Source organism: Anguilla rostrata, chromosome 3 (assembly GCF_018555375.3).
Source record: "Anguilla rostrata isolate EN2019 chromosome 3, ASM1855537v3, whole genome shotgun sequence".
In the NCBI taxonomy this organism is placed as follows: Eukaryota; Metazoa; Chordata; class Actinopteri; order Anguilliformes; family Anguillidae; genus Anguilla; species Anguilla rostrata.
Window position 1 is genome coordinate 49,030,441 of NC_057935.1, and position 21,449 is coordinate 49,051,889.

The window sequence follows — 21,449 nt, forward strand, 5'->3', positions numbered from 1 at the left end:
TGTAGAAAAAGAATCCTTTGCCTGTACAACAACAGAGAAGACTAACCCAAAGAAAACTTCCCCTTTTCTGTTTGAAACATGTGCTCAACAGCTCTTAAGCTCAGTGCACTCCAGCTCTCCTCATTCATTGGAGTTACCTGCATAAGGATTCTTTTTGTATATGTTCACCGTTCATGTACTGTATATTGTGTTTGTGTATTCTCCTGGCTGTTGAGCACTGATCTGTTCCTCTTTACACTAGCTGGGCTGAAGAGCGTTTGGGGCCACATTTTGTACTTCAGTTCCCCTTCTCAGCCCCTCTCCCTCATGTGACTTCCCGCCAGGTGTGCAATAATGAGGCCACGTGCACCTGCGACGCCACCTGGGCGGGGACGGACTGCAGCATGCCCGACCCTCCCAAGGAGCCCGCCCTCACTGTGGACGAGGGACCCAAGGGTTTGTCACCTTCGTTTCCAAGCACTGCTCAGGTCCACAGGTGCAGCCAATCACATCTCCTCGCAGTTATGGGCTCGGTGACATCCAGGTTCACGCCGTGCGGTCCACAGCCACACTAATGTTGCTTTAACGGCAATATTATACCTGAGACATTCACCACAAGGCAGATTATTGGCCATGGGCTGTTACAAGCCTGCCAGTCATAGTGAATTCCATATTTTGGATATGGGAAAAATGTCTGTTTTGAGATGGGATCCAAAGACGAGATGAGCGGAATAACCTGTTGACCCGCTCACCTGTTTCCTTGCTGCTTAATACTACTATGGTCCCAGTGGGGCCTGTTTCCTCTCAAGCTCTATTTTCCAGTCCATTCTGAATACACCAGGTAGCCCATAGCACACAATATCTTATAATGGGCTGACCACACTGGAACGGAATGCTTGTATCCCATATTGATATGATAAAACGCTCTTTTCTTGTATTTATTTGCAGTAGTGGTTCACAGGAAGTGGGGGAAGGCTGCAAGGATTGTGTGTTCCTGAGAAGTGCTTCACATGAGTGGGACAGGAAGGGGGAGGGATCTGAGGGCGGGGAATGTGATGTCAGGACAACAAATGTCCAATCCCAGAGCAGGAAAGAACAACAGTATTCATTTATGTTGGTTGGTGATAATGTTCTCTGTTGAATGACCCTTTTCCTTCTGTGCAGTGAGCATGGCCACTAACAGGCTGATAGGGGCAGTAGCAGGGACCATTCTGGCCCTAGGGGTGATTTTTGGAGGCACAGGGTGGGGAATAGAGTAAGCATCTTTCTCCCTTTCACAGCTCTTCCTCTTGTAGTGATGCCTCAGTGTGGGGGGGTCACATGACCCAGCCTGTGCCCTTTGTGTCTGTGGCTTTGTCTTTTGTGGTGAGCGTATTGGTGTCATGTGATTGGATGTGTCAGTGTCACGTGATGATTTAATGGATTCATAGATTTGTTTTGCTATTCTTATTGTTCTTGTTATTATTAATTGTGATGAAGTGTCTAACCCTCTCCTTTCTGGGGCATGTGGGGCATACCCAATTAAAACAGAGTGTGGAATAGTGTTGAACAGTGGTGGCGCCCCCTTTCTGTGGGGGAACACCTGTCACTCTGTCTTAAACATGCTAGATGATGAGCACTATGAAGTGCACGTGCTCAAAAAAAAAAAAGACAACCTTTGCGCGAGTTGCAGCAAAATGTTATTCATGCCCAACACGTGCTGTGTGGCTGATCGTCTCATCTGTGAGAACCTTTGTCCTACCATTCCTTCTGTCTCCTTATTGGTGGAATTTGGTAGGGACAGTCCTTCTACTGTATGTGTAAAAACCTGTTCGTCAACCTCCCCACCCTTTTCCAGATCTCTGCCTATGGAGGTGGACACATGCTTTGTTTTCTGTTGTACCATATAAGCAAAGCATTCTGTATCACACAAAAAATGTTCTCAAAGTGTGTTTGGTGTGGCAGCCATGTCCATTCACTGTAAGACACTCATAAACCTGATAGGTTTTTTGTATACGGCTATATAGGGCAGCAGCCCTGCTGACAGGTGATGGTTATACCTTCCAGGCTGCATGACTGCAGAAAGGTTGCCCCTCACTGTGCTGGGCAACAGTGATACAACAATGCTGCAAACAGATTGCCCCTCACTGTGCTGGGCAACAGTGATACAACAATGCTGCAAACAGATTGCCCCTCACTGTGCAGGGCATCAGTGATGCAACAATGCTGCAGACAGGTTGCCCCTCACTGCGCAGGACAACAGTGATGCAACAGTGCTGCAGACAGGTTGCCCCTCACTGTGCAGGACAACAGTGATGCAACAATGCTGCAGACAGGTTGCCCCTCACTGTGCAGGGCAACAGTGATGCAACGATGCTGCAGACAGAATCTTTACAACGAGAGACAGCCTAGGATATGTATCCAGTTACAACAGTTTCAACTTCAACTAGCAGGGGAAGGGTTGTTTTTTCATACAAGATATAGCCTTTGAAGCTACGACTATTTATATAAATAGACAATTTATTTAAATGCTGAATGGAATTAATTTGGATGTGGCTCATCTCTTGTTTTTCCACATGAAGAATTTGTGTTTGAACTTTCATGCAAAGAGAACCTACATGTCACAGTGTTTCTCCCCATAACCCTTCACAGGTCCTAGTGCCACCAATCTTATAATAGGCTCCATCGCGGGGGCCATCCTGGTGGCTGCCATTGTGCTGGGGGGGACAGGATGGGGCTTTAAGTAAGCAACACGCTGCATGTTTTTGCTTCCATGACACTGGCATCTCTGCTGCTTTTAGGAACCAGGGATTGAGCTTCTGCTACAGAGAACAGCCATTTGAGTTAGACTGACTAAAGAGAGAGAGAGGGCAAATTTTACAGTCTCCACATACAGGGAGCACAAGCTCTTCATAAGCGCTGTCCTTATAAAGAGAGTCTACACATACACAGATAGGGTGTATGTGTAGACTCCCACCTCATCTCAAAAGCAAAGCCTATACCAACAGTATGTCTACCGCCTGTGCAGAGTGCACAGGCACACACATACACACACCACACATGCGCATATGCACACACACACACACATACACACACCACACATGCGCATATGCACACACACACACACACACACACATATGCACACACACAGTCCACAGGTTAAGCCACACACCTGAGAAGTATGGACTCTGGTGACCCTGCTAGTGCAATGTTCCATAATGAACTCGGGGGAAGTGAGAAGAGGAGGAACACTCTGCTTCATGAAGGAGAGAAGCTGTGAACCTTTAGCAGAACCTCAACTACCTGGGCTGGCCCTGCTCAAAGCCTGACATGCATGTGTGTTAAAAGATTTTCTTCACCAAATCAGGGAATATCATCTCTGAGCAGAAGCCAGAGTGAGAGCAGGTTATTTTAAGGCGTCAATATGGACAAAATATTGATTGAATATTAATGTGTGATATAATTTTGGTCTGGTCAAGTTGAGTGTTGAGCAAGAATGGGGCCCACTAATACCTTGTCTAAATGCAGCACATTCCTTGCAATGATTAATCAGTGGATTATAAAACCTTGAAAATCCTAGTGGAAATTTTAATAATTCTGGTGGACATATTGCAGGTGTAGGACAGGTAGAGACAGAAGGGAATGTTAGATAGGAAAATATTTTAAAGTATTTTAGAGCTAGAGAGAAGGATGGCAACTCAGCATGACCAGGACGAGGCTGAAAGAGGGGTGGTGTTGGCCTACATGAGATGACCTATTGTGCAGTATGACTATGAAGCTATATACATGTGAATGTATACATAATGTGGCTGCATTACCTCTCACCTTCTACTCACTCACATCAGTTCACTGGCGAGTTTATGCTCTGGTGCAGGAAGATCCCAGCTTAACCGTCTCACTGAGCATGTACACTGTGGTTACAACGCTGCCCCCAGTGGCCAGCCTGACATACTGCGCCTCCATCAGCGTCCGGTGTGGCATTATACAGCCGACCAAAACAAAGAGGGGGAATCTAAAAAAAGCTTCGGACGTTTCCTTAAAAGCAAACTGCCGCATGGATTGCAAACTCGAGGTCTCGTCTCGCAAGATAACGCTTGCAATTTTGCGTGGCTTTTCTACTGAATGGGGGAAAAGGTTACAAAATTGACTTGGAGCTTAAAAATCCTGCTGTCTCTAAAGCATGTGGGTCGGCACAGCATTGCGACTTACGGCAGCGGTAAGTTCCGTATGCTGACTGGACCAAAGCTGGAGCTAAGAGGCGCCGGGGCATCGCACAAAGGCTGTTCCCGACCGCGGAGCAGCACGCTGGGCCGGCTTTACTCGCCTACTGCAGCCATTACCACCATCTTTCTCTTGGTCCGATTATCGCTAGAGGGTGAGAGTTTTATGCGGAGCGGTGGTGAGGGAAGCCACGCCCAGTTTGTTGGCTGCAGCCTTTGTGCCATGGCTGGCCAAACCACGCCCGCCTGGACGGCCGAGCTCCGCCCCTTAGCGCAGAGCGGGAACTCCCGGAGCCGCCTGCCAGCTGCCATTGGCTGCCTGCTTCACAGACCTGGTACTGACACGGTGCTCTGCACTGCATGCTCACACACAGCCCAAGCGATAGTGGTCTATCACGCCCGCCCACTATTGGAAACGATGCATGGATAGTCTGCTGGATGCCCCACATCAGGCCACATTACGGGGAGGTTGTGCCAAACCCCTGTTGTTGTCGGTGGTGGTGTTGTTGTTGTTGTTGTTGTTGTTGTTTTTCTGTCATTAATGTTGATGTGCAATGTCCCCCTTGCCCTGCCCTTTTTCTATGGGTTACATGTTCTGTTGTTCTGTTGTCATTTCTTCTCTCTCAGGGAGTACTATTTTCGTTGTGCCATGTCTTTTTCTTTGTAACGAGATACTGAAACGTAACTAATGAAAGAGATTTACCCCTTCCTTCACCTTTATGTTGGACAAGCACACTAACATGTGGGTTTATGCTACTCCTACTCACGCCAACCCAGCTCCAGTAAGGATGTAGCACCCGTCCTGCAGTAGGGTGACGTAGCCATCACATAAAAATACATATTTTATGTATATGGGAATCAAATGTATTGGCATCCTTGATTTGTTATTTTATGTGACAGTAGAAGCCTCTTCTGATAACATTCTCAGCATTTAGCTACACATGCAGGTGATATAAATACATTACACTGACTTATTTCTGGAATAAGAAACTATTAGTTTAGATGTGCAAATGTACTGTAATTTATATTGATAAATCTATTCAATCATTTATAGAATGTGTTGAAAAACATACCAATTATTTGTGCTTTGTTGTCAGTGAGATGTATCTGAATATACAGAATGCATTATGAAGTAAAAATGTTCTCTGTAACATCTACAACGTATGCATAATTTAAGCACAGTCAGGTTATACCGGACTAGTAGCAATGGTGTGCTGACCCAGTCCTTAGTCATTTGTTCTAGCTGGAGCCTGGCATTTAACTAACAGAGGACAAGGCGTGTTTGCGTGTTTAGTAGCCCATAATGGTGGAGTAATGGAGCTGGGGTGCAGGGGGCAGGAGTGGCATCTTCTCCACGGCACCAGTCTGTGTTGCTCAGCGTTCTGACTCGCGCTAACCACTGTCTCCTCTGCTTCCTCATTCACCTGCGATGGCAAGAAATGTCAAGAAGAGAAGGTATGACCCCAATGCCAGTGCTATTTAAAGGAGAAACGAAGAAGGCTATCACAGGGAGAATTATTTCATTAGTACTCTACAGCTGGACTGAACTTCCTCCTGCTGTTTTTGCCATTTGTTTTACTTGAAAAAAAAAAAAAAGACATTATAACAAAACTTCCATCTTAGGCAAATATAATTCAGTCTCTTAAGCCCTCCATCTGCTCCCAGCTCCACGAGTCCCCACCAAAACCGCCGCACCTGCTTTCTCGAATGACGAAACTCCCCTTTCAGAATCCCCAGCGTAGAGGGGTTTGGTAGGATCCTGTACCATCTTGTCACCAGGCATGACTTCCTGTGCAGAGCTCTGACCCTGGCATGAAGAGCCCTCACTGAAGGACTTTGCATGGCTTTGCAAGCCGAGAACTCCAAAGCCAATAAAATAAAAACATGGATGTTTTTTTCTTTTCTTCAAAAAGAGGAGAAAGGCCTTGTAAAAAAAAAAAAAAAAAAAAAAAACCGGACAAGTGATTCCCAGCAAACTGTCCTCATCATCACCCCCCACCCTGGAGAGGGAAGGTTTGAGGGGTTATAGAAGGTCACTTGCCTGGACCTCCATGCAGACAATATATGAGTATAGGTGAGAGTGTATATAAGTAAGACAAATAGTTCAGCTACTGAATTTTAACATATCATTTTACACTGCATTTTACATAGCATTTTACTTTTTAGCATGTTGTAAAGAGACTTTTTTTATTTGGCAATGTTAATGAAAAAAATCCAAAAAACAATTGTAATTTCGGCCGAAATAATCATGGTTTTTCACTTTTTAGCATGTCGTATAGCGGGTGTTTTTGGCTGTGTTAATGAAAAACAAAATGGAATTGTCATTTTGTTCAAATAATCTGTGATTAACCAAATGGCCATGAAACATATAACCTGTTAGGATGGTCGGCAGTATTTTCAAACCTATAATTATATACTGGAAATTCAGAAAACAAGGAAATCAGGGTTCAGGAGTCAAGGGTCATGGGTCTGCATAATGGCCAGGTTTTGGAGGAAAATGTCTTATAGAGGAGGAGGTGGAGGATCAAGTGTTGGCATGGGAACGGTATGAATTATGTCACAAGGGTTGCTGAACGCATCCCAGTAGTGATGAAAAGCCAAAGAACTAACCGGTCAAGCGTGTGCGTGGCATTGTTCAGAACACTCTCCTCACTCTGCATTCTGTGCTGCTACCAACAGTTGCCAGCAGGTGGCAGTACTTTTGGCCTGTCTCTCTGTCTGAAGACACAGTGCCTCTCTGATCAGGTCTCACTAACAGTCTTCATTAACACCCACTATACTGGCTTGGCCTTGTGTGCTCATTATCTCTTTTCTAGGAAGCAAGTTAAGGCTCTGCTGATACGCTGCATGCACAGTATATTGATACTGGGCTTTTAAACTCTACAAGGGAGTCCCAAATCTGCAAGAACATGGTTCAAGAGATAAGTGCATGTCAACACTACAATTTAACTTTATTTACTATGCAAAGAAAGGTATTGCACAAACTTATGGGTTAATATAATACTGACAAACAATGATAATATGATACTACTACCCGTGAGGTGATCTTTTATATGCTTGGCCAGTCACACATCTGTCCTTTTATTTAACTGAAATGATCAAATTGTCATAACTGAAGAGAAATAATCATTTACATCTGTGGAGCAGAAGAAAAAAAAACCTGCTTTTTGCACTTGTCAACAAAGCTAGAGTGACTTTCTTTTCTTATTTAACTTTTCCACTGTGGTACAAACATGAGTTCTCAAAGCTCTGCTCTAGGGCACAGCTGACGGACATGTGCTGCTGTGGCAGCCACTTGCTGTCAACTCTGTGTTAACTCCCCATCTTGTGTGCTTCTACACTGCTTCGTGTTCAGATGGAAGATATTGATAAATAAATTACTGAACTATTTTACTCTGGGACTTCATTGTGGATTTATTCATGAAAGTGTTACATTATTCTTTTATTTATTTATTATTTTTCACTTGCTAGTCTGATAAGCCTGATGCCCTTGATGAAGAGGGGAGTGCAGTTTCCTGAAATTGTGATCTCAGTCACTTCTTTATTACAGAATTTTGAACATTGTTACTTCAGTGTGAGTGAGGGTGGAATCATGTGATGCTATGGTTCAACTCTCAGAGGGAGGTTCCTTCTGACCAGCTGTATCCAGTGGGGATCTGAGGGTTAGGATTTTTAGGATGTATTTCAAATTAGCTGTGATTTTGTATGAACTTGGATTTGCTATTTTGAAGATGTCAATGCGTTGCCATGTTCGGGGTGTCAGTAAACCCTTCCAGACCCAGGTCCAAGAGTGGAATCAACTGGCCTAGAGAGGAAATTAAATGTGGAGTTAAACTGAAACAAAGCCCTGTGACAAGAGATATAATGTAATCATATGTGCTCAATGCTGGGTGTGGACCATTCTCTGTTCATCATGAATTCACACAAGTGAACAGAAGAGCTCCCACAACTCAATATAAGAATGAACCTCTTAGAGACAGTTTGAAAGACGTTTGATGGCCAACATTGCATGACAAATACTTCCCAGTCTTAGGCCATATCAACTCGTTTGTACCATTTTTGTAAATTATATATTGGCTATTTTCTGTTCATATTCATTTTAACATTACGATTGCTCTTTTAATATCATTCACTTAAGCTGAGAAGGTGCAGGAGGTTGCATTTTACCCAAGAGAAAAAATCAGGTATTTTATGGGATTCGAGATTCTGTGACGTTAAAGGCTGAACTTCAGTCATAACGCTCCTTTTTATGTGCCATTAAAGCGATGAATGGAAAACTTACAACTCAGTGTACGGAGCAGGACACACTTAACTATGGCCTCTCCCTGAAGCAGCTATTAACTCCAGGCTCCCTGACTCATGTGGCATTTCACTAAAAGCTTCGGCACACAACACTCAGCACACTAGCAAATAGGGGTGCTGTATGGAGGGGGGGAGGGGGGTTGGGGAGCTGGGGGAGGAGTTAGGACAATTCCAAGGGTCCCGACTTAAAGAGGACCTCACCAATTGTGCAGACAGGGATGGGTGGCCTGGGGTGGTGTGACCCAATGTGAGATATTTTCATCGGGCACAAATTCCCAGGCAGTGCCCCTGCTCACAAGTATGTCACTGTGAGCCTGTTCTACATAGAATCCAGGAACCAGCATCTCCCAGTTTCCTCTACAGGAAGGCTAATGCGAATTTACACCACCAGAGTGTCTCTTATGCCTCCTGAAGGTATTCTAGAGCGATGGCATAGACTGTAACTAGGGGTCTGGAACCTAGTTTCTGCAGTAAAGCAAGGTCTGCAGGTTTCCGTTGTTGCTCAGCTCTCTGTTGATCAATTTAAGCAGTTGATTTTACAGCCAATTCATCTTACCTGGTTTTGTGGGTTGAACACAAAAGAGCAAACTCTGTAGCTCTCTGGGACTATTTGGTTGTAGAACTGTGCTGTAGCAGGCCACCTAATCTTTCAAGTAATAATGACTATTGAAATGGACTGTGAAATAATTGATGCAAGAACTATTAATGAGTAGTGGCATTTCAGTAGAAACAGTGGGAATAAGGCAGTATTTCTCTTGTGAATTGTAGAAAAAATGCTTGGAAGTCAATCCCAGCTCCTCCTCCAAGACTCTAAATGACATGTATTATCAAATAAAAGAAAGGAAGTTCAGTAAGACAAAATAAGTGTTTGTTTTTATTTAAGCATGCACAGTTAACACCTCACTTAACTTGTGTGCGTTCCTTACTTGTAACCTCAAATTTAGGCGCAAAAATAACTAAAGAGAGAAGCCTAAAATTGACTATGTTATGAAAGAATTATTTTGGGGAAATTTCTTTTTGACCATCCCTAAGAGTTATACGTGCTGTGATGTAAAAGCAATCAGGTGAAGGTGACGGTTGAATACCGTTCAGCAGCTCAAACCTCTGAGAATGAATTATGTCACGCGGAAGACCTCATAACCGCCTCTCTCTCCGCACCTCTCACTGATCGCACGCACCGGCACGCGACACCAACATCGCACAACTCTGAAGGTAAGACTTTGTTTTTATTGTGGTTGTGTTTTCCTAAAAATTTATACATTTCAGTGATCAAAAATAAAAACGGTGTCATTGATGTTGCGAATGGATAAACTTTGTGTAAATCATATTCATAGAATAGCCTATTGACTTATTGATATTATTAAATATGTAAAATACTCAGTATTATAATTCCAGTCAACATTGTCTAAATATTTCATTAACAAATGGAGGGCCACTTACCCTGTGCAGTTTTACACCAGTCAGAGCACCTGAAAAATTATGTACATAATTATAACGCAGTCTTTTGTCATGTGCGTCTTATGTAAAGTTGCATCTTACCTACGATGTTTTTCAATATGTATAGTTTTACTTTGTTGTTTAAACGACCTACCATAAGATTGTATTGTCAGTAAATTCTGATTACTAAATATATTTTTAAATTATTATGAAAACCAGAGCTAAATGCGCTAATTTATCCCAATTAGCGGCGCAAATCCTGTCAGAACAGGACTGATATTGTTTTGTGAATGAACACAGCCTTAGGAGCGCGAGTCATAGAGAGAAAACGCTGGCAAATATTAATATTATATTAATATAAAATATTAATTGGTCAAAATTATTATGCATTGTTTTGAATACTGTATTATTAATTTGCCATGAATATCACTTTTTTTAACCCTACAAACACATATATATTTTTTTTATATTGGCATACTGTACATTTTTTTAGTTAGCTAACATGAATGTGGTCATTTTGTATTTAGATGGAATACATAAATGTATTTCAGAAAACTCCAAATATTTTTCTGGACCTATTTATTAGTCTTGTTAGCAGAACAGTACAATATGAGCTAACACAATTTATTTATGGTTACTGTGCCATACGAAAGACTTGTCACTGGAGTTTAAAATTTGTAATCCAAAGAACCTAAATTGAGCCAATTTAGAAAATACATTGCAATCATTTTCGTACAATTTTGGATATGAGGTTAAATTATTTATTGTAATTAGGTTAATTGATTAGTGAAGACACAAAGCGCTGTGAAAGTGTGCAGATTGTAAGAGAATACATTTTATTTATTTTTGCGTGTGTTTGTGTACACGTGTGTGTTTATAGGTTACAGACAGTAGCCTATCAGATTGATTCTGTCTCTATCCTGCAGATGGAGAATTTTTGTCTCAATGTACGCCTGGCTAGGGTTCTCCTCTTGGGCTGTGTGTGTGTGGTTCCCCTTCAAAGCCAGGCCCCAGGACAGGTGGACCCCCTGACTCTGAAACGGGTCAACTCGCAATGCTGGGAGTCCTCCTCAGCCCTGTTGCTTGAGCTGCGTACCCCACGAATCGCAGACAATGTGCCCGCCTTCTGGGACTTGATGATCTTCCTGAAGTCCTCAGACAACCTGAAGCACAGCGCCCTGTTCTGGGACCTGGCACAGCTCTTCTGGGATATCTACGTGGACTGTGTTCTGGCCCGGACTCACGGGCTGGGCCGACGCCGGCTGGCTCGCCTGCAGCCTCCAAACAGCACATTCGCTCACCGCTAACAGTCAGTACTATTCTCTCCAGCATCATCCGTCAGTTTGTGTATCTCCTCTTTCCCATTTATGTCTGCAATGTACAGTCGCTCCCCGCCCCTCCCCTGAAGACTCCATTTCACAAATGTAATCTCAACAGCATTTTATTTGGAAACTGGAACCTGGTACCAGATCCTTCCCAAACGACATGATTCTGTATGAGCCCAATAAGCTAGCTCTCGATCCAAGCTTTTGTTTGATGGGACATCATTTCCACAAATATTTAAGTTAAAATAAAAAGCAAAGCCTGAGCTTTTATCATTATAGAAACAGTTAATTGAATAACAATGCTCTCATGCTAGCAGCTCTTCCAAAGGCAGTTATTCAGAAATCATTCTTTTTAAATAGATCATTTTTCCTCCAACAATTGGTACTGAGGTCATTTTGAAGCACGATTTTAAAGGTAGGAAATGTGTTGTGGTATATTTCTCATGTTTGGAACTTCAGTCAAGTGTTGCTGGTGCCATGTTCTGATTACTGCACTGTTGGACACTGAACAATGTCTAAGCAGTGGAAGTGATCAATGATCAAGAGCAGTTTCATACACAGATTATGATTCTGAGATGCCTTTGGGGTTAATTAGCAAATTAAAGTCTTATATCTGACAGGAACTTCTAAATGTTATTGCAGGCATCAGTCAGCCTCAGCTATAAATGACTAAATCTGTAAAACCTTCACTCATATGGATCTTTCGGAGCAGAAGGGCACAACACTGCTATACATATATGGATTTGAGATCCTGTGGCTAGTGTGGAGAACTTATCCAGTATAAATGGGTTTCTTCCAGCAGAGCCCTGTGTCCGAGGTTCACAGAGTAACATCACCAGGCAGAAGGAGTTCATCCTGGACTGGGTCAGAATCCAGGTTCACCGGGTCAGAACTGGCCTCTTAGGAAGCATCTCAGCAGCCCCGGACATCAAGAGGAGCTCCAGTATGTAACTCCATGACCATGGACAGCCTTTTCCAATTTTTATGTGTTTAATAAAAAATGCAGAACCTCTCCCTCGTGTCCTGTGCTGTGTATGGACAAATGTGTGTTTTGGCTAAGATAGAAGGACAGATGCACAGGCATGGAGTTTGGTCAAGAGTAGCACCACGATCAAATCCAGACCATGCCAGGGCCAATTGTGAGTAGCTTCACAGGGTGACAAGCAATTGGCCATTGTGTCGCCCAGGGTAGGGTCTGGATTTCATTGCTCTGTAGCGACCCCCAATGGCCGATCGGACGTCTGAAGATTGTATACTTGTAGATTTAAGGCCTTTCCACACCTGTAGAAGGGCCTTCCTCCAACTCCGTTCTATACCAGCTTGGCTCTGGGCTGCAGTGTGAAACGAAGCAGGCTGATGACAAGCAGGAGAACCGCAGATGTCTATACTCTACCGAATCAGAAGTGGGGATCGTGCATGAACGCACCCACAAATAGTAACTGGACATTCCAAATTAGGGTGGGAATTGGACATACTCAGCGCCGCGTTGGGTGACAAATTTATATTTAAAAAAGTGGCACCACAGAGTAAATGTCTCCAGTGACCATGGAGTAACTATGACCTACACTACCAGCTTCAGCCAGGAAGTCATCTTGCTGCAGAGCTTAGCCCTTGGAATGGAGACAAATGGGAGTGCTAAAATGAATGAGAAAAAGCTAAATCTGTCCACCATGTTTCCAGTCCACTCACATTAGGTGTAATTTAACTATACCCTGAGCAGTAAGAGGCATTCTTTTAACATAATGTCATGTAAGCATATTGTATCTCATCCCAGATACTGTACTGAGCTCACATAAATAAGGTGTAAGATACTACTAGTAAATTAATCCTTATGTGCTGCAGGGTAGGAAGAAATGTCTTATTCACATACCAGTTCAGTTCAGAGTTAAAATATCTTTTGTGTGTGAATATTAGAATAACTTGCAGTTGTTGTAGTCTCACTAAAATAAGAACAATAAAAGCACCGACATCAGGACTTCACTGATCCTCTATTTTCCATCATAATCCAGTGATAAAATCCCAAGTTCAACAGCAAAGATTTTCAAAAGGTCCATTATGGCCTCAGCTTGGCAACAATAGCGAGAAATGTTGGCCAACAATCTCAACATCAATCACAATGTGTATCTCATCACAGCACACACACAGGTGAGTCCCAGACTTGACTCACACACACTCATATGTACAAACATATAGGAGCGGAGAGACAGAAGATGGTGACAGTGCACTAGAGCAGGGACAGGTCAGAGCTGCAAATGTATGCCAATGCAGTTTACAGTCGAAGCACCTCGTACTCTCATACGCATGACAACTGCTAAGAAATTTCTCTCCACGACAAACAGCGTCATTAATGTAAGCAGTTTAAATTCTGGTCGTGGCTCTCATAATTACACACCAGCTGAAGCATGCAGAGGTCATATAAAACAGTGAGGTGAGACTCACAAGCTGCTGCTGCAGCATGACTGGCCAAGTCATTCACCTGATCTGACTGGCCAAGTCATTTACCTGATCTTAATCCAACTGAACACGTGTCATATGCTGAAGAGAGAACTTAAGTCAACTAGCCCCCGAAACAAGCAGGAGCTGAAGATGGCTGCAGTACAGGCCAGGCAGAGCATCACCAGATGAGATACTCAGCAACTTGTCATATCTATGGGTCACAGACTTCAAGCAATCAGTGCATGCAAAGGAAATGAGACAAAGTACTAATGACTACTTTCATTTACATAACATGAATATGTCCCAAACATTATGGTGCCCTGAAATGCGGAGCTGTGTATGAATACTGCTGTAATGTCTACCTGGTGAAATATGTATAAAAAATATACTAAAATAAAAGCTGAGAATGTGCACTGTAGCGCATGCAAATTGTTTGATTACAAATCTAAAATTGAGCAGCACAGGACCACATCAAGAAAAAATATACACTTTGTCCCAAACATTACGGACCTCCCTGCATACCTTTCTGCAGTGAGTTTCAATGGCACTCTACCAATGTGTTGATACAGCTTCCTGGGAAATGTTCTCTTGCTGGATGCATTATAGGGGAAGAAATTGCAATGAAATTGCTATGTTTTTGGTTTCACTATTTTATGACAGTTTGTGGTTTTGTTATTGGTTTTTAAATGCAATTACACTGAATAATGTTTTATACAAGTATACTGCTCTTAAAAAACATTTTACAGCTTCAATCTGTGATTCTGTAAATCTGTTTTGGAGTAGTCTCTTCACCTTAATGCGATTTCTTGAGAATATGACGTTTTATGTTAAAGCTATGTGCCACCCATAGGTCCCTGTAACACACAACCAATAGTAGCTGGTGAGCTACTGTTGGAGGGAGAAAGGCCCTTTATTTATAATTATTCTTAACCAAAACAATAAATAAATAAATAAATTGATAAATAAATTGAAAAATAAATTGATAAATAAACAAATGTCGTTTGATCTATATATAATAATGGATATAACCTGTATAAAATATTAGATAATAACATGATAAATCTGCTTACACAGGTGATGGTTATCAAATAAATGTAGACGCTTTTATCCAAAGCGACGTAGGCTACACAAGTTCGACGTTCTGTTTCCATCCAACAGAATCTGCAGAAAACATTAACTTACATTGTACGTCATCGACACTAAACTAAATTCAATAATTTCAACATCGCAAGTCAGATTTCTGACATTCCTAAAAATAATAATAATATATATATATTTTTTTAAAATCTATCGGTATGAACCGAAATACAGAGGTAAATAGTATACCGAATCTCGCAGAAACTGGCTCCACCTTTCCCGGAAGTGTGGCAGAATGTGCTGGTTTTAGTTTTACACTGTTCGATCAGGACGCCAGCTGCTCTCGCTGTTGCTGTTGCTGGTAGCCTCGTTGGCGAGGTGGGCATACATGGCTAGTGAACAGGCGGAGGGCAAAATCTACGGGAGTGGGGATATGGAGTCATTTGAATCCCGCACAAATGAACAGGTGACGTATTCCTGGCTAGTGGGCTGTATGAAAGGTTTTGTTGTGATAGGCTAATAGAAATCCAAAGCAAATCTGTTTTTTTTTAATTTATACATACACTTCTAAAAAAGAATGTGTTAATATCAAACAAACTTTTATGTGACTGCTTTTGTGTAACATAACTTGTGTGAAAGAGACTTTTAAACATAGACTGCGTTGAAAGTAACTAAAAAGTCCTTAACTAGAGATCGAAGTTAGTTACAAAAAAATGACACGTTACGTTTTTAACACATCTGTTTTGTGAGTGTATAGCCTACTATTGATATTACTTTTAGCCTACTTGCGTTTAGAGCATTTATCACGAGGATAAATGGGAAATTTAGGACGAATGTTTCCCCTTTAATGTAAATATTGCTATATTTTTTTACAGTCTCTGCTAGACAGTTACTAATCGAAAGTGAAAGGTTGCGTCATGAATTGTCACGTGATTGTAATGTATATCATTTCCACAAGTTGTTACAGTTTGGAGATGAATCACATGGCACAACCGTACAATACTTACGACTGTCACCACCTTGATATAATATTATACCGTGTTATATATAACATCGGGTTATGGTCCCTGCAGTTATACTATAACGCGCTATATGTACTGCATTTATTTTTAATAATATACTTCTACAGACGCCGCCGATGGACTTCCAACAGACTCTGCTGAAAGTCGAGCAATCTTTAAACCGGGAGGATTTGCAGGCGTTGGTTTTTCTTTGCGCGGACCTCCTGGAAAAAGATGCGCGCTCTATCTCTAACGGGCGAGATCTTTTCACTCAGTTGCAAGAACTTGATCTTCTTACCCCAGAGGAGCCATCCCTTCTCGCAGAGCTGCTTCGCATGTCCAAACGCAACGGGCTGCTCCGGCAGCTGGGTCTCAGTGACCTTCCACCGAAAGGACTTGTTTCCCCCTATAGGTGAGTGTGTAGAAATTCCCCGGAGTTTCGTTTGGAAAGGAGAAAATATCGAATTCAGAGCCAAATGCTATGTCTTTGTGGGGCGTGTAATCAATGAAACATTTAAAGTTTTTAAAGTCTTTTATAATTTTTGCTTACACTTTTTTAAAGCTAGATCAGGACCTTTTTGATGATACTTTATTTTAAAAATGTAATGTTTGAGTAGTAATAGGTCTCAGGTCTGAAAACAGCGGACTGCAGGACTCAGTACTTATTAATTTTTAATGTTCAAAATTGCCAGAAAGCTGCTGTTCGATTTGTCAGAGAACATAACTGCAGAAGATTTGAAGAGCATCAAGTTCCTGCTGTACAACACTCTACCCCGGAAAAAACTGGATGGTGACATAGTAAGTATACAGGCCGATGTTCTCTGTTCTCTGTTCTCTCGGCCTCCAAATAATGGGGGGGGGGGGTGTGTACTGACTGACCCAGCTTTCTGACTCCCCAACTCTGGTGCAGACAACATCAGTCCTGTGGCTTCTCTGCCTTCCATCTTATGTTTTATGTCGTGTCACCTGCTTGAATCTAGCTGCGTTGCTACAGTATTGTCCGCTGCAGCACCATCGCAAACGTTAACAGACTTCTTAATCCTTTCCAGACCATGCTAAGTCTGCTTCTGGAAATGGAAAAGGAAGATTTCTTGAGCAAAACTAAGCTGGAAACACTAGAAAACATAATTGGGCAAGTCTGCCCCAGCTTAAGAAAAAAGGTCATCCAGTTTAAGGAAGAAAATGGTGAGTAAAAGTATGTATAGCCTGGACAGTTTCTCTTTTAATATCAATGGAGTGTGTGTTGAAACTGTGAGTTTATCACCAATGTCTCTGCATCTACAACAAATAGAGGCTTCTTTGCATTGTGATATCAGGCTCAACAGGCAATTTTTATGTGTGTGTGTATGTGTGAGTATGTAGGTCCAGTTATCCAGGAGACAGAAATTCCATATGCGAGTGCAAGACTGGCTCAGCCTGTGGAGTTTCCATCCTATATTGGTGACCAGATGCAGCCCAGTCAGGTGTTTGTCTATGTTTCTCTCATTATTTTTTTATTGTTGTCCTACTGTAATACTGGATAAAAGAACAAGGTCATGCAGGTTAAAAGTTCTGTATTTTGTCACTCTGTACCAAATTACTGGTCTCTCCCACAGGCAATAATAATATCTAATATCTTAAGGACATATTTATCACTCATGTTGTTTCATGTTAGTCTTTTTTTTTTTTTTTGACTCGTCTTACCCAGGGTGCTTCTTCATATGAAAGACCTGCCAGCTTCGGTATGTGTAACTCTTCTACATTACATTACATTACAGGCATTTGGCAGACGCTCTTATCCAGAGCGACGTACAACAAAGTGTATAACCATAACCAGGAACAAGTATGACGAAACCCCTAGAGAGAAGTTCTACTTCTACTTTCCCTTATTTGATCTGTGGAACAAGGGAGAATAGAGGAGACACAGATACGAGTACTTTTTGAGCCTTCATTTAATGGTTTTAAAGAGAAAAAACCTGTTGTTGAACAATAAATTCTGCCTCTCAATTTGATCATTTGGCTAGTCCGTGTAACTGTTTTTTTCTGCTCCTTGCAGGATGTGTTCAGGAGCATGAAGATCAGTATGGGCTTGGGGGAGAGGAGTTAGTGCCCCCCTCTCGCTTTTACGCACAGCCACATGCCTCATCTCAGGTCAGTTCCTGCACAGTCGCCTCCGCACACACACACACACACACTTTCTACTCATTGTAATGTAACAGAACACAGTCATGGGAAATGACAGTGAAGGCTCTGGCTGGGATGACAGTATCTCATTGTGCACCAGTGACCCCTGCTGGTTGGTAGGGCACCTGCATGTGAAGTGCACCTGCACTTCTGACTCATGTCTGTGCACGCTTCACTTGTGAACTGTGGTGTTTTAAGAAACGACATTTGACATTATATGCTTTGGAGGAGAGCATGCGCTTGTCTGCGCTCTCTCAAATCAATGGCCAACTGGCTATATATATATATATTTCTTAGCCTCATAATAGATTCCTTGACTTTCATTGGCATGACTCCAGTCCTTATGCTGGCAAATCCCAATAACAGACTCTAAAGGCAATCAAAAGCTTAGAATCCAGGCTAGATACTGTCACATTCTCCCTTATGCTCAGTGACCTGGTTTTGTGTCTACCTCTGAGCTCTACATATTACCTCAGCCCCATTCACATATGTGCTGTATGCTCTTGTCCCCCAGGAACCCTGTGCTCTGCCCTCACACCTCTCCTCCATTTCGCCTGCATCTCTAGGTGAGTTTATCGCTTTCTCTGTCTCATAGAGAGCGAATGTTGATTTACAGTAGCCCAGCTCTGCCTGAGTCTCACTGGACCTCTGGGATGTATTACAGACACTCCGGATGCCAGGAGGGAGGGGCTGTCGCTCAGTCAGTTTAGCAGCAGTGGGACAACTGGCTCCACTTTCTCCTCAGGTCAGTTAATGGGCAGCATTTACCCTTTCCCTACAGCGCTCACTGTTTCCTGCTCCCCTCTCTTTCTCCTGTATGTCTGTCTTGTTCTGTTTTTTATGTCTCTCTCTCTCTCTCTCTCTCTCTCTCTCTCCTTCCATCATCTGCTGGTTCTTTTCTTTCAGTGCAAAGCCACAATGTTTCTTTCACCTCTTCGTGTGAGGAGAAGAACCTGAGTGCTGCAGAGCCTTGTCCTGGAAGAAGACAGGTGAGAAACCTTCTCACACATTCACCTACCTGCACACGCATGCTTGCGCGCACACACACACATTCATGCATGCACAAACATACACACACGCACGCACGCACACACACTCACATACGCACACATTAATCTGTCTTAAACAATTACTAAATAAATGTATTATTGCACATGGTGCCACAATTAACAACTTAATCCGCCATTACGCGATAACTGATAATCAGTTACGCAGTTTCCGGCAGCTGATCTGTGTGTTTTATCTGTATGTATTTCCTGTAGGAAATAGAGGCATATGCGATGGAGGAGGACAGGTCAAGAGGAGTCTGCTTGATTATAAACAACTATGACTTTTCACAAAGCAAATTTAAAGACCGCGAGGGAACAGACGTAGATGAGAGTAAGTGTTAAACAAAAGGAGGGAGGGGAAACTCTGAAATGAGAAAATTTTGGATGTATGAAAGCTAGTTGTTTAAACTGTGCTAGAAACAGAGCATAATGACTTGGAATATATCTGCGCTCAGGTGCAGGAAATGTGTTTTACTCAGGATGCACTGAGGGATTGCAGGACGGAGTATATATTGTTGCCACACTGTAGGCAGGTTACCCTGATTTTCATGGATGCCAATCAGTTTTAAATAAGAGGACATATTGACACTACTTGTAGAGTGTACACATCATATAGAATGCACAGTTCTTCTGTCTGCCCCTTTTCCGAATTCCTGATGCATTCCTTTCTCATGGTTTCTCAGCGTGCTTGGTGGAAGTATTTCAGTGGCTGGGCTTCGAGACGCGAACCAAACGAGACTGCGACCAGCAGCGCATGCGCACGTTGCTGGCCCAGCTCAGCCAGGAGGACCACAGCCGCAGGGACTGCGTGGTCTGCTGCGTGCTGAGCCACGGCGGGCAGGGCGTGGTGTACGGGGTGGACGGGCGCGCGCTGTCACTCAGAGAGCTCACGGAGCCCTTCTCCGGCACCCACTGCGCCACTCTGAGGGAGAAGCCCAAGCTGTTCTTCATCCAGGCGTGCCAGGGTAGGAAGGAACAGCTGGCGGTGCCCGTCGAGTCCAACTGCCTCCGCTTCGCCCAGACGGACCTCGCCACCGACGCGGCCGTGCCGCGGAACTCCATCCCCGACGACGCCGACTTCCTGCTGGGCATGGCCACCGTGCCAGATTACGCCTCCTTCAGAAACAAGAAGGAGGGAACCTGGTTCATCCAGTCTCTGTGCGAGAATCTTGTGCAGCTGGTTCCCGGGTGAGTAAGCCCCACAGGATGTGTTTGTGCATGCTTCCCCCCCCCAGAATCAACTGAGTAAAAGGTTCTAAAACTGTTAAATCTCCTCAAGGGTTCTGACATTATACTTATAATATTATTGAAGATAATGATAATATCTTATTCCATCCTCAAAGATGAAGGGTTTATAGTTCACTGCAGCATCCTGGCCAAAAATGTTATGTTTTAATACGTTATTGTTTTACCTGAGCAAACGTGCCCTGTTGTCACAGTTACAAGACTGACTTCAAACCCCAACTCTGCTCTAGATATAGCCAATATGTGCTGGGTGTGGAAGCAGAAGCTTAAGATTCTACAAAACGCATAATTACGGTGAAGCACAGCTTTTGGCATGGTAGTATGGTTTAAGTGTAGCAGTGGATTTGAATGTTTATGGTGGTAATGTTACATGATGAATAAGAATTGTATGTATTATGAAGTTACTAAAAGAAGGACGACAATTAGCACAACTTACATAGTTTATAGTTTACTTACTACATATTTTCTTATTTTATTGATCCAAAATACCCCTCAAAAAATATTTTTCACACAGAGATACACATCAGTGCTTCAGGAGAAAAATCTTGTAGCCAGTATCCAATCAGTCTAAAAATTAATAAAAAGATTTGTAATAAATCCCTAATGACACAGAAGGTTTACAAGATTGGGAGAGAAACACTGGTGTCTTTCAGGAACTGGGGGGTTCAAGGAAGAGTCCAAGGAAGTTTAAGATGAAGCCTCAAGTAGCAGTAAAAATGATGAATGGTTCAAATTTGATGTGTTAGTACTGCTTCAAGGACAGTGAGATTAATGAGGCTAATCCATGGAGCACATGCTACGTGTGTAGGTTAAATCTGCCCCATTCAGACCCAGTTGTTTTCTCTGAATTTCCCCATTTGGACAGTGGGCACGACTTGCTCTCCATCCTGACCAAGGTCAACCATCACGTCAGCGGAATGGCGGACGGATCCGGCACCAGGAAACAGATGCCCCAGCCCGCCTACTCCCTTCGGAAGAGGGTCGTCTTCCCAGTGCCACGGCAACCAGCACCCACACTAAAGCTGGGAACCACAGCATGAGCCAGACCACACCACTAAAGGAGTACCATGTGTCCCCATAAACCACCCTTACACTAGTTATTCCGTTCAGTAGCTTTATATTATAAATGTTTTATCATTGGAGTATTTTTATATCTTTATTTTAAAATGAGATGGAAATATTTTCTGATAAAAATGCTATTTAAAGCATTCTTAATTATGTATTTTCTAACTAGCA

The 21,449-nt window shown here is 42.8% G+C and overlaps 2 protein-coding genes across 6 annotated transcripts in view; both read left to right on the plus strand.

Annotated features, from left to right (window-relative positions):
• The window catches only part of adam23a (ADAM metallopeptidase domain 23a), a 38,089-nt gene extending 30,518 nt beyond the window's left edge, over positions 1-7,571 (plus strand). For 2 of the 5 annotated variants that reach the window (XM_064327991.1, XM_064327990.1), the window contains exons 24-26: positions 324-435; positions 1,144-1,234; positions 5,616-7,571. In XM_064327991.1, the coding sequence (XP_064184061.1) occupies positions 324-435; positions 1,144-1,234; positions 5,616-5,661 (249 nt within the window). In that variant the 3' untranslated portion in view covers positions 5,662-7,571. Of the gene's footprint in view, positions 1-323; positions 4,514-5,615 lie in introns of those variants that run through there. The other 3 variants (XM_064327989.1, XM_064327992.1, XR_010329068.1) reach the window with 3 other exon arrangements.
• A 7,417-nt stretch (positions 7,572-14,988) lies between these two features.
• casp10 (caspase 10, apoptosis-related cysteine peptidase) lies at positions 14,989-21,307 on the plus strand. The gene is made up of 13 exons (XM_064327994.1): positions 14,989-15,221; positions 15,885-16,168; positions 16,449-16,554; positions 16,806-16,941; positions 17,119-17,219; positions 17,444-17,477; positions 17,792-17,886; positions 18,434-18,485; positions 18,584-18,664; positions 18,826-18,908; positions 19,182-19,299; positions 19,652-20,156; positions 21,079-21,307. The coding sequence occupies exons 1-13, from the start codon at positions 15,144-15,146 to the stop codon at positions 21,251-21,253; spliced, it is 1,848 nt and encodes a 615-aa protein (XP_064184064.1). The 5' UTR covers positions 14,989-15,143; the 3' UTR covers positions 21,254-21,307.
• The last annotated feature ends 142 nt before the right edge of the window (positions 21,308-21,449 follow it).